General features: G+C 39.2%; 1 protein-coding gene and 1 long non-coding RNA gene across 4 annotated transcripts; one reads left to right on the top strand and one right to left on the bottom strand.

Annotated features, from left to right (window-relative positions):
• The first annotated feature begins 1,130 nt into the window (after positions 1-1,130).
• LOC307016462 lies at positions 1,131-3,478 on the top strand. The gene is made up of 6 exons (XR_013801814.1): positions 1,131-1,295; positions 1,397-1,483; positions 1,580-1,645; positions 2,239-2,882; positions 2,999-3,056; positions 3,141-3,478. It is a non-coding gene; the product is annotated as an uncharacterized lncRNA (long non-coding RNA).
• A 4,951-nt stretch (positions 3,479-8,429) lies between these two features.
• On the bottom strand, positions 8,430-12,862 carry LOC307017107 (uncharacterized protein). Of its 3 annotated transcripts, none has more exons than XM_079646585.1 (6): positions 12,523-12,862; positions 12,248-12,381; positions 11,435-11,600; positions 10,933-11,279; positions 9,861-10,314; positions 8,430-8,943 (listed from the first exon to the last, which is right to left on the bottom strand). In XM_079646585.1, the coding sequence occupies exons 1-4, from the start codon at positions 12,630-12,632 to the stop codon at positions 11,000-11,002; spliced, it is 690 nt and encodes a 229-aa protein (XP_079502711.1). In that variant the 5' UTR covers positions 12,633-12,862; the 3' UTR covers positions 8,430-8,943; positions 9,861-10,314; positions 10,933-10,999. The 3 variants fall into 3 exon arrangements, with proteins under 3 accessions (XP_079502711.1, XP_079502712.1, XP_079502710.1); XM_079646586.1 differs by having other exon boundaries at positions 9,915-10,314; XM_079646584.1 differs by having other exon boundaries at positions 8,430-10,314.
• Positions 12,863-13,447: the final 585 nt, after the last annotated feature.

Here is a 13,447-nt window from a genome sequence, read left to right as displayed (position 1 = left end):
TAACCTCAGAGCAGAGAGCCCACGGGATTATGTGGATCTTTTGCTGTCGTGGAAACACTTTCCCAATGTCACTGTGTATGACTATTCAAGGGGAGTGGTGGTGCATGGTAACCATCGACAGCCAGAGACATTTCATCCTTTTCAATGACGGTTAATGGAGCCTACTCCGGAGAACATGAAGCAGGCTTCAGAGGGCAAGCTTCATGTGAATATGCCATGGTTGAAACACCCCAAAGTTCCAACAGATGAAAATGGCCACCCTCTCACTGGTTCTTCGGAGCATTATGCACTGAGTGATGTATTCCACCAGGCAAACAGCAAAGATGAAAGGGATGTTCTCAGAAGGGTAGAGCTTGTGCCAGAGCTGGCGGGGCGCATAAAAAATCAATGTGCGGAACAACTGTTCTCAGGAATGAGGAAAAACAATTACTTTTTGAACATGACAACACCCTCAACACACATATTTCTGCAAAGAATGATACTACACCACTACAATGTGACAAAAAACAACAAAGCTAAAGAGCAATACAGAAAAATTATCCCAGCAAATATAGAAATACAGCTTGATGTCAATGGGAGGATATCATTAGGTGAAGCATTTCTTAGAATCATTATGTTCTTGTTCTTTTATGTGGTTATCTGGAGATATCTACTAAAAACTAATATTATTTAATTTCAACAGCTCCTCCTTCACAAGTTGGGATGGCCACTACATTGTCAGAATACCACAGAGATGGTCAGGAGCAACAGGAGTATAAGTTATCTGCTTGATATTGACAACTTCTATTCATGCAAATCATACTGTATAAAGACATACATTTTGTGTTGTTGATTTTTTTATCAAGTGAATGATGCCAAGGACCAGGGAGACTTTAGTATCAACACAATTATGGCAAACAAAGGTTGCTGGGGACAGGAGCTTCAGGAGGTTAAAATGAAAGTGAACTAGTCAGCAGTTCAAAATATTGTATGTATGCTAAATATTACTTAAAATGCCGGTTTTCATTTTCTTTTTTTTTCCTTTAGCTGGCACAGGTTCTGGACAAGACCCAAAGTCCAAACACACATATAGCCTTTGTGAGCAAGATAGTTCTCATGCGGTCAGATTTTTGGAGTTTGGGTTTGGCTAATGACATGGATGTCAGAATGAATCAGAGTGATCACGCTCTTTGTTTCTTGTACTTTTTCTAACTGATTTTGTTTTAATTGTTGGCATGTTTCATGTACTCTGTATTTTACTGACTGCGTTTGTATTCTGCCAGATCCTGAACAGCTGTCTTACAGTTATTGAGAAGGTATTGAAGCTGTTCTAAAATATGTAAATATATGTATAAAACATACTATATTATACCAAACAATTATAAGATATTACATAATGAAACTACATATTTTACAGAGAGTAGATGGCGTCTTTGCTGCCAACAGCCACGTTATAGCTGCCTGGTTTCCACCATCTTCGCTGAATCCGATGCAACACCTGCCGGTATTTTTATCATGATTATCCATGTTGCTGCTCCATATTCTTGTACCAACTCATTACTGTAGTCACATCAACACAACTGTTTTTTTGCTTTTCCAGGAAAATGCAGCAAACCTCCAATGGCTTCTCCTTCCAGTGTGGGAACCTGGACACTGGACACTCTGTGTAAGTACATGTAGTTCAGTCTTTGCTATTGTTTGTTTACTGTACAATGAAGTTTGCCATGCCGCAAATAGTGTTTCTATCTTTAAATTCAACGCTTAATTTAGTTGTATAATACAGATCCTACAACTTTATAATATAACATTTGTATGTCAAAGTATACCTGTTGATATTAGAACATGTGATATTAACAGATACTGAGGCCACAAGCTAGGGAGATTTTCTTTCTAGATCCCCTCCGTGGCACTGGCTGGAGAAATGACAGTCGCACCAAACCATTCAGGTTTTTTGGCGAACAGTTACATCACATCCGGACAGTGGTAGTTCTGTTTTAGACCACTTTTTTAATCCCATGGCTCTGTTTTATTTGAACTAACATGGGATGCATTGTATTAAATAAAAGGCATTGAACAGAACCATAGATGCCACTTGACAGCGGGGCTGTTCTCTTTTACCCCTTAATGACTTTTTTTTTGGAAGTTCAAGTTTGTTCCTGTTCCAACAGTGTTCAATGATTTTCTGCCTGATTTTCGAGTACTTATAAAGTTGAATAAAATTGTACTTTTTCTTAACTTTCACATGCATTGTGTTCACAGAAACCTTGCTCAGATCTTGTGCCCTGGGCCTTGGGCAAGTCTTGGTGTGGATGATGTCCAGGTTAGATTTGTTAAAATTATTCTACTGAAGAGTATGATGTAATTGTAATTTTTGACACTTTTGACTTTTCACACTACAGGGCCTACCAAGACAAGGTTTGTCGAACAACTGTGGGGTGTTTGTTTTCATGTTAAGATACTGGATACACAGTATACATATAGTCGTCCTATTTTTCTGTTTATAATAATGTATACAAATGTATAATGCTTTCAGCATGCTATGCACTCCATTATTGCTCATAGTTAGGGACATGCTGTGATTTACTTATTTCCAAAAAAACATTCACGGAGGAATATTATTTGTCAATGAACACCATAGCATCACAACAACCTAACATAATATACTATTTCTTTATTTACTGCATACATTTTAAATTGTGGCAAGAGCCCAATTAGATTTCAATGAGGTATGTATAAATAAGGGTTTAATATTTCAGTTCTTCATTGATATCACTTGTGGATACAAGACTTTTCAGGACATAATGTTGTTGACCCATCTGGTTGTGTGCTTTTTATATTCCAAGACAAACACGCAGCAAATTAGGCACTGGTGGTGCCTAGTTCTCCTCAAACTTTCCCATGCTGTATGTTTCTTTAATTTTACAATTCACATTTGCATTCTTGAAACTATTTCTTACACTGTAACTAGACTATATCATTTTTTATTAATGTTTTTAATGTTTGTCTTTCATTCACCAAGGTCTGAACAAGAGAGGTCGCAAGACTGCAAGAGGCGACGGGAGGAAAAGGCAATGCAGGTAGAAGTTGTTGAATCAAATGATAAAGTCTTGAACCAGTGTGAGTGTTAAACATTTAACCTCTCTTTGTCAAATATATTTCAGGATGAAGAGGTTCCACAAAAGAAGCAGGCCATAATTTGAAGGCGTCATGAGTGAGCGCTGCTGGGGGGGAACTGTTACAATCTGTATTAGGTTCACTAATGCCTCAAAATGTAATAGTTGTCAGAATCTGTCTGTTTTATTTTGTCCTGTCCCTGTCTCTGTGTTCAATAAAATTGAAAGTCCTGAATTCAAAGTGTTTCTTAAGTAAAAGAGTATAAGTATTATCAGCTAAATGTACTCGAAGTATCAAAAGTAGAAGTACAGTATGCGGAATGGCTCTGTTGACAGTATTATATTACCATTGATATTATCCTGTCAATTCTATCAATTTGTCAATACGATGGCAGTTTTTTAATATATTTTTTAAAATACTGGTAGGAAATACAAATATATGATTTTATTTATTTCACATGTTTTCAGTAAAAAGTGAGTAAATATACAATATTGCCTCTGAAATTAAAATTAAATTAAAATGAAAAAGGTGTACGTTAAAAAACAAATGAAGGCCCTTTCTTGAAGTCATAACTGAAATAATTGATGCAATTAACATGCAAATAGACATTAAAATATGATTTGAAGGCTGTTAATGTGTTTAATTTGAATTTTACATTTGTAAATGGCGTTGCCATGGTGACAGATCACTCGCCATCATCACAGACCTCAAGGTATCATTACGTTACCGGTATAATTATTAATATAATAATAATATAAGATAAGATATAATATGTTAAAATAGTTAATACTCTGACGCAGAGCCCTAGAGAGATAAGAGTTAGGACACTCCCATAGACGTCCGTTGTAAAAAATGGCGGAGCCTACTTCCGGGGTATGGACATCGAAATAGTTCCAAATATTGTCATTTGGGCGTTGGACCTCATTCACTTACATTACGGCGCGTTGATTAGTTCCAGAGGTAAGTTGCTGAAATATCAAACTCTTTTGAATTGTCAACTGTCTATATTGTCTCAGAGGCCCTTTATGATGCTTATACTGGTCTCAGTGGCGGCTGGTGGAAAATATTTTTGGTGGGGCTATGGAAATGGTGACAAAACCATACTAGGGCATTTAAAATGAGGAGACTAAATACGAACATTGTGCGTGTGTGTGTGTGTGTGTGTGTGTGTGTGTGTGTGTGTGTGTTTGTGTGTGTGTGTGTGTGTGTGTGTGTGTGTGTCATACTTGCCAACCCTCCCGATTTTCGCGGGAAACTCCCGCATTTCTCCCGATTTCTGACAAAATCAGATTTACTCACGACTGTTTCCACTCGGACTTTAATATAAGTACACCATTGTTTGGTTTCCATGGTAGCGCGTCTCTTTAGCAGCGCGCGCAACTCAAAGTCTGAGAGGGTGAGGAAGATGAAAACTGAACAAGAATTGACAACTCGACCCTCTGATCACTCCTTTCCTGTAAAATACAGGTCCAGCCCACACATATGCTCCATGGTGCCACAGGCATTGCCCTTACAGCTACAATAAGCATGCAAATGTTAATCTACAGCTCCGGCGATCCACTAGCACCGGAGTCTACACCTGCAGACGCAGCCATCCCCTACTGTAGCGTCACCTTGGATACGAGTCTAAAAAGACACACAGGCCAGGGCGCTGAAAGGGCGCCCTTTGAGCATCAGATCCGACGACGCTGATTGGCTGAAATTATGTTTCGGCGGCATAGTTTACAGATAGCAACAGTCAGCTTGTTGGTTGCAGCTGCTCTGGCTGAGGGCTCTTTTCTACCGCCCGGGCGAGAGAGGCTAATGATACACGCTGCGGCCAGGCAGGAAACATGTGACTTATCAGTAACTTTAGACATTGTAAAACAATTTTAAACGAGATTTTATTGTAGATTATACATTTTACTGAAACCTGTTCAATGTTGTACAATTATGTGCGCCCTTGCTCATTGTGTCCTGCTGAGGGCAATGTTGTCTGCAGTGCGTCCAGGACGTGACGTCACTGACTATACCTTGCACTACATGTGGCCTCTACGTTATCCGTTCCGATGTTGTTTGGATCGAGAGCTGAGCGGCAGCACAACCGCATCTCTCCTACCACGATAAATAAATATGCCTAATGAAGGCTAAAGGAAGCTGTCTACTACTGAGTTCTATTAAATCTCCACCGCAACGCACTTCGCATAACAATACCAACTATATAATATTTACCTTGTTCTTTAAAAATAAAACAAAAATAAAAAATAAATATTCTTTGGAAATATATCTTTTTATAAATCTATTATTTTTAATGACAATCAAATATGTGGGAGGAGGGGGGGCGGCGCCCCTAGCGCCCCTATGGGCCGGCCGCCACTGACTGGTCTTCATTTTTATATGCACAGCATAATTATCTATATTTTATCTTGGTTGTTACAACCAATTTTGCTAGCATTGCCTGCTAGTTAGCTAGCGCGACAATGTCAGCTTTGAAGGTAAGATTTCAGTAATAAATCGCTAACAAGCAGGATTTAGATTGATTATGTGTTTTTTTGGTTATTTTGGCTTTTATCTGTTGAACCTGACCGTGTCAGCCATCCTTTGTCGGCTTTTTCTGTATGATATGACTTAACTGCTAGCACTAGTAGAAATGAGGTGGCGTTTGTGATAAATATTTCATTTAATATTTAATTGAATTTTGGGATATACTAACATTTCATTATGTGACTTGTTGACTGTAGGCCTACTTAGTTTTTTTTGGTACTGTTCCGTGTTAACTCATCTGGACTGTACAACTAGCCTAGCGCTACTTTTTAATGCTTGATGGCATGCTAGGATAGATTCCTTTGTATTGTAATGTACACACTAGTTTAATGATTGTTCTTCAAAGGTATTATTCAGTCTTAAAAAAATAATAGCTTACTGAACAGGCTACTCTACAGCAGTGAATGAAGGATGAACCTAAAACATGGTCATGCATCCAAAATGTTTATTTTTAACAAAATAAACACTTTAAAAAAAAATAATAAGCACTTTTTTATTCAGCCTCATATGTTAACCATGGCTGTTGCTGCTGCTGCTGGCGGAGTTGACAGCGCGCAGTGCATATTGGAGCTCTACAGGTGTTGGGACAGAGTTCCTCAGACGAATGGACGAAAATGTGTTTTCCAGGCAGTCTTGAGTGAAGCGGCTTGTGAGAACAAATTTGTGCCCTTGTCTCAACACGTCATGCTGGACCTCCAGGATTGTTGTTGTGGCCATCACCAGTCCTGTCTGGAGTGGTTTCCAGCTGCCCTTGGGACCGATCTTCAGGCCCCAAAATAGATGTTTTTTTTTTTTTTAATAGTTGCTTACTCAAACCCTTTTTTGTAAATAGTATTGCTTTTTTATAAATAGTTGCTTTTTTGTAAATAATTGTTTGTAAATATTTGTAAAATGCAACAATTTGTTTTGGCCAAAATGTGTTATTCACACTCCTGACTCCAGTTTGATGTGCTGCATTCTCCTCTGAGTGGTCCTGATTTCAGGCAGAGATCATGGCTTGGAAGTTTTTATATCCTGTAGTGGTTTTGAACCATGGTTCAACAGGAGCTTCTGTAAATAGTTTTGTAAATAGTTTAAATATTTATCATAGTAATCATTTTCAGTCTCCCACTCTGTCTCAATTTAATTTATCGTTTCTTTGCCCCACCATATATTTTGTTGTCCAAGGACACTAATTTGGTCTGGGTTGAAGATTTTTTTCACTTTAGATTAAACAAATTGTGTTTTTTGGCTGAATTCATCTTTTCCTGTTTAACCCTAACCCTCTTTGTTCTCCTTCTGATTCATTTTATTTTGTTTTGTTCTAACACACATCACTTTTTCCATACACTGTTCTTAATACTTTGTTCGTCCCTTTTACTTGGTTCTTCTTGTTGTTCTTGTTCAAACACATATATCTATTGTTCATCCACTGTTGTGGTAAAATGATATTCATAGTCTTAACATGATCATGCTACCCATGCTAACATGAACACAAGCGTTTCCCTCCAAAAATGTAAAACGTATCTAAGTAATAGGCTACCAAGCTTTCCGTTGTCACCCTGCCTCTCCAAATGCAAAACTGTCAATAAAAAGTATGCAATAATGCAATTACAGCAGAAAAAGTACTTGGGTGTGTGTGTTTTTTTATATATATATTTACCATTCAATAACGCAATCGCTGCTGTCTGTCTGTGACAGTCGCAGTTTGATCTCAGTGTGTCTTATAAACTGTAGGGGCAGGGGAAAAGGTTAAGACATGTAGTTTAGAATGAAATGAAAAATCTATGATGCATGTGTATTATCCTCGCAACCACAGTCATTAAATGTCCACTTTTGTGTAAGGTTTGAGGGTGTGGTTCTGCAAGCCTCATTTGCAGATTCACCTGTCGCGGCACGCGGTGCGTGGCGCGCCCAGAGGCTTTTTAGTGGGCGCGTCACCGGGATGCCAGGGGTGGTACTATGGAAAGCCAAAAGTGCCATAATACGGGGGTGAAAAAACGCGCGAAAAAACGGGGAGGTCCGTATGTTCGCGCGAAAAAACGGGCCAATATACGTGCGAATGTTCGCGCGGTTTTTTATATGATAATGAGCCCCTCCTTCTGATTTCCTTAGCCAATAAGTTCAAAGTGTCTGTAACCAATCAGTGAAGGGTAAAGCCAGACCAAAACAATCTGTAGATGAAAAGTTCCTGACATGGTGAGGCTGTGCTGTAAATTGTGCATTATTCCAGATTCAGGGGACTAAGTATTAATTTGCCTTTGAATATAATAAATATATCAATCAATATATCAATATAACCTGCCTTCATTGTTTTTTTAAATAAAATGGCATTACCCTTTTCCTTAAACCTCTGGAGTGTGAAGTGAAGGTATTTTCTCAATTTTTAGATGTCTCCTTAAATCCACTTTTAAATGTACTTCTTATAACATGGCATGGTGTTACATGTCAAAATGTTCAGTAGTCTCTGGTGTTGCTAGAAATGCAAATTCACTCACCTTAGAGCACTGTCTTATGAGAAACCTAGCTTAGAAATCCGATTTTTGGAAAACTTCAAAACTGTTGTGAAACACATATGTACTCATGTCATCCATTTTTTTTGGTGTTTCAGATTTTGTTCACCAAAGTCTTTGGTTCACAAAAGTAGTGAAATATATCAATTACACTATAAGCCTATATAAATGTGTTGTTCATGTCTAAAATGAAAATGTGTAAATTATAATTTAGAGTAAAATATTTCCATCCCTCTACTTTCACCACAGAAAAGTTACATCAGGACTGAATAATGACTTCATATTCCATACCAAGGTTTATGTGATGTGTACAAATACAAATTCAGCATTTCAACTTTATTTTTCAACCAACTATTTATGTTAACATATGAAACTGTAAAATCTCAATATTTCCAATATCAGAACTTTTTCAACCAACTATTCATTATAAATGTAAAGACAGGGGGTCTTTGTCCATGGTCTTTGTCTGTCTTCCAAGACAGTGGGTCTGGCTGCTGTGTAGGTGGGGGTGATGGTGCATGGGCTGCTGGTGGCTGTGTGGGAGGGAGGTAGGTGTGATTGTCCCGGGTTGATGCTGGTGGCTGGATTGGAGGTACGTCTGCTAGGCGAGACTTCTTTGCTGGCTGGGTTGATCGCGATGGCTGTGGTGGAGGCCTTTGTACCGAGGTGTATCTTAATCTTGTGGCAGGGACAGATGGAGGCCGCTGTAGTGATGCTGGTCCTTTGGTCCTCGGTGGTGATGGCTCTGGTGAAGGCCCTTGAGCAACGGTAGATCTTGACCTTGGTGCAGGCACAGATGCAGGTTCTTTCTCCTAGGCCCAGGCAGCTGTGAAATCTGAAAGAAATATAGGACAATAATTACTACTAAGTTCATTCAAATAAAGTTCAAGTGGAATGTTTCTAAAGCACAAATAACAATGCACAACTAAAAATAAAATGGAGAGGCGGGACAGGAGTCTCTCTCTTACACAGGTATTTTCCAGTTATTTCCCATTCAATATAAAGTCACAGACACAAATATAACTACATCTATAGGTGTGTATGTGTGGGACGAATACAAGTTGATGTTATTCATCTACACATGTTACCTCACTTTTACACACAGAAATCACTTTTACACAGAGTAAACGTTTACTAACGGAGAGTCTATTTTGTCACAAGAGAAAGTTCATGACTATCGATAAGAATACAAACAATACCTATGTGGGATTCACCATCAAAAAGTTTGTTCTCTTTTATCCTCCTAATGACACGCTCTACATGAACCCTCAGTCTGGCAATGGCCTGTGTCTCCCTCACCTCATAGGCTGGCATTTGCTTCTGCTTTGACAGAAAAGGTGGGCAGTACACCTTGCATTTGCAGCAATCGCTGATCAGGAAGCTCTTATCTACCATCACTGCTATGTTTTCAGTCAACAACGCAGCTATTCCAGATTGTTTGAAAATCTCCTTGTCGCTGACAGAACCACCATACAGACTGGAAACAAATGTCACTGCGCCATGTGGGGCTATGCCAACCAGGGCTTTCATGGTGCAGTGAGATTTCTATGTAGAATACATTTCACTTTGGAGGAGGAGTGAGGATGGTGTTTGACACCTCAGCTCTGTGCAATCCAGGATCACCTGTGTGTCTGGGAAATCTTTGAATGCCTCTGGGAGGTGGGCTTGAACTTCTGCAGGTGTAAGCCAGATGCACTGTGACCCCAATAAAGTTGTAAGAAAACTTGTCCATGTTGCAATGATGCGGCTCACATTGGACTGGTGTACGTTGAAGCGGTTTGCAAGGTCCCTCTCTTTCAAACCCACCGACAGGAAGCATAGAAAAAGGAAGAACTCGTCAATTGGCTGAAGCAGCTGTCTCTGGAAGATAAAAACAAAAAAAGGTTACTATATTAATGTCATGAGTGTAGCACACTATGGGAAAAACATTAAGTTGTTTTAGTTCTCTGATGTATTCAAAAAGGATTGAGTACTTTAGCCTTTTAGCCTACACAAAAGCAATGAAATGTCGGAGAGACATTTTCCCTTCAGTTTGTGTTTAGATTGTGTGTTAAAAGAAACGTAACCTACCGTTGATGGACGTGCGTGTGTAACCACTTCTTCATTACTCTTGGCAGTTGATATCGCTCTAGTAACACAAACCATTTAATGAATTGAAGGCTCAATTAAAAACCAGAAGGCCATCAGGTGGTTATAGCTCGGGAATCTGTACACAAAAGACACATGTCAGTCATTAATTGACAGTAAATACAATCGTGTTAACTGTAACACATGGGCTAATGCTTTCCTCTTGTTTGCTATAATACATTACAATTCAAATAGACTGAGTAAGAAGGCACTAGGTGCAGGTATAGTAATCTACAGCAGTAAAATGTAGCAACTACATTAGCAGCAGTAATAATAATCTAAAACATACAGGGAACATTTTACACACAATGACTACGTTTACTCTTCATTCTTACGTGTGCAACTGGGGGAAACGCAGTGGATATTGACATACTTTTACTTTGGTAAGGTTTTGAAGATTTCCACTTGTAGTAAAATATTATCAGTATGTTGTTAGTATTAATATGTTTTACTCCACCACATTTAGTTAACCTAAGTTTCTAGTTACTTTTTATATATGAAAACACAGGATTTATGATTCTACATGTTCAGTTCAGGAGTATTTTAAAACCATAGTATTTGTACTTATACTTCAGTTAAGTTGAGTACTTATTCCAACACTGCATGCATATAGTCAGCGGTCACACGGTAGGTAAACAGGATTCTTTATAAGCTAACCCATCTCAAAAACTTGGATAGAATTTAGCCAAAACATTACCTTGTATAGAATCGGATGTTGTCGTCGGAGCCAGCAAACCTCTGTTAGCAAAACTCTCGCTGGACTCTTAACTCCTGCAGTTGCTTCTGCAGATCCTCCACTGTTTTGGAGTTGTCTTCTGCAGCTTGAGAGGACATGTCCAGTGAAGCTGCTTCTGGGTCTTCTGGGTCCGCCTCATGCTGTCCCGCACTCTGCGTCTCTGTATCCACATCTGCTGGGCCTGCAGCTGTGCCCTGACAGATTCAGGGCCAATCTGGTTATTCCCAGCCACTATCTCCTTGATGAGGTCGTCTAGTGTAGCATCTGAGATGGTGGAGTATGTCCCAGAGCGCAGCATGTGGAACTGCCTGAAAAATAAACACGTTTTAAATATATGAGACCTACGGTATTCAGATTTACTTTACAACATGCATAGTGTAACATGGCTACAACCCCTCCTTGGGATGTTTACAATAAATTGAGACAAGATGGCACTTCCAATGTTGAAGACATTGCTACATACCTCAATCGCCGTCTCACTGTGCGCAGAGATACTTTTAATATCTGTGCCATCTTTGTTGCTGTAAAACCACAGCTCCTCAAAAAAGAGAGTTGCTCTCTGGAAATGCTGAATTGTGGGGGACCTCGACCACCCAACAAAATGAGTGGGGCGTGGTAGCCAGAATGACCTGCAACAACAGCAAAACATTAGATTACATTTATTGTCATTGTTGTAAAAGCAACGCATTTATGCCGTTGTGCCAGAAACGCACACAATGCGTCTATTTTATTGTCATTGCCCAGCCTAAAGATACTTTAAAAAAAAATGAAATGCAGTTTGGCATTAAACCAGTGGACATGCAATACACTATAGTTGTAGTATACAGTAAGAACAAAAGCATAAATGTGTATGGGCATAGAGATACATAGTTGCAGTCTGTGTCTTCCAACCCTGAAGACAGAGACTCCCCCTCTGGCACCCTTTCAATGTCCTCATTCACACGTTTGATGATACGTGGTGTACTACAGATGGCCAGACTGCCCTCGACGGGGGAGGGGGAATAGCGTCTCCTCTACTGTGGCAGGATATAAAGGTGGAATTTGGAGTACAGTTTTAAGTGGACAACTCGAGACTCAGAGCGTCTCACCAGAATGTTGTAATTAATAGCTGGCAACTACAGATTAAAAAAGGTGTTTATATTGGTATTACCCATATTTAAAACAAATAATTACTTTAAAATGTATTGGCCTGTTGGACACTTAGTACTCAACAATACTAGCACTGGTTTATCAATGAAAGCCTATGCTAAAGTGAACAATTATCACATCGACCTACCTTGTTGTGCGGGTGTGGTAGGCCAAGATCTCCGGACTTCAAGTATATATTCCCGAAGGTCCTGAAGTAAAAGATCAGCTGTAGGGACGTTAATGCCCCGTGACCACTCGAGGCTCCTTTCCATGGTTTCTAACCTGCCAGTAAACGGTTTGGTGAAATAGGGGAGAAGACAGAATTTGTCAGTGTGAAAGATCTCACACAACCTCAGTTTAGGTTACATGCAAAAACAAACTACATTCCTTTGTGTTGGTAGTAGCGATAGGCTTGGCCCTTACCTCGTTACTGTGGATTGTAACACGGCATGACCGGCATCATCTGTTTGGAGAAGTCTTGTGCAGTCATTTATTGTCCTTTTGCAACGCAAGATGAAGTTTCTCGTGGACATTTTTCCGGCTGCTGCCACAGCTGCTGCATGCTTATAGAGAGGCGAAGTCCCTCCCTTTCCGGTTGAGCTCCATGGGACCTTATTTCGGAAAAGGTATGTATTGAAGTCAATGGAGAGAGAAAGATTATCTTTCGATCCCGTTTGAATTGAACCACAAATTACACATATGATTTTTGTCAATTTAAAAGATAATTTTGCAAGTCAAAAAAATTGAAATGTGTCGTAAAACTGTGAAGTAACACTTTTTTTTTGCCTGAAACCAGTCAATGACCTACATCTCCCGTCGCGCACCACACACCAAGACGGCCGTCACGTTGGCACATTTCACTTCTTTCTAGTTGCGTATTTTTCATAGTCTTATATTTCAACAGTTTTACGACAAACTGAGTTTTTTGACATGGAAGTGATTGTTTAAGATGACAAACATCATAAGTGTTATTCGTGGCACAATTCAAACGGGATCAAAAGATAAGTTTTCTCTCAAGATATATTGCCTGATCTTTTCCCTAACAGCCCTGATACCGAAAATTCATGGTATTTTTCTTTCTTCAGTGTCTGGAAAAGCACAATTATGTTGTTTTTCCGGTTTTGTAGACAACGAAAAAAGTAAACAATCCTTCCTTTCTAAAACAGAACAAAGAACACAAAAATGATGCAATGTGCAATTGCAATTGCACTGAAGAGAAACATTCGAATTCAATTTTTTTTTTTTTTATAAATTAATACATCTGAGGCTGATCAATTCCCATTTATTTGAAACATGAACGCAGGCGACAGGCTACCACCTTAAACAACTGGAGAACAGACAGCTGTTG

The sequence above is a fragment of the Notothenia rossii genome (genome assembly GCF_949606895.1).
Source record: "Notothenia rossii genome assembly, chromosome: 8".
Classification (NCBI taxonomy): Eukaryota; Metazoa; Chordata; class Actinopteri; order Perciformes; family Nototheniidae; genus Notothenia; species Notothenia rossii.
The sequence above is the reverse complement of the archived record's forward strand: the minus strand, read 5'-3'. Positions and strand labels throughout refer to the sequence as shown.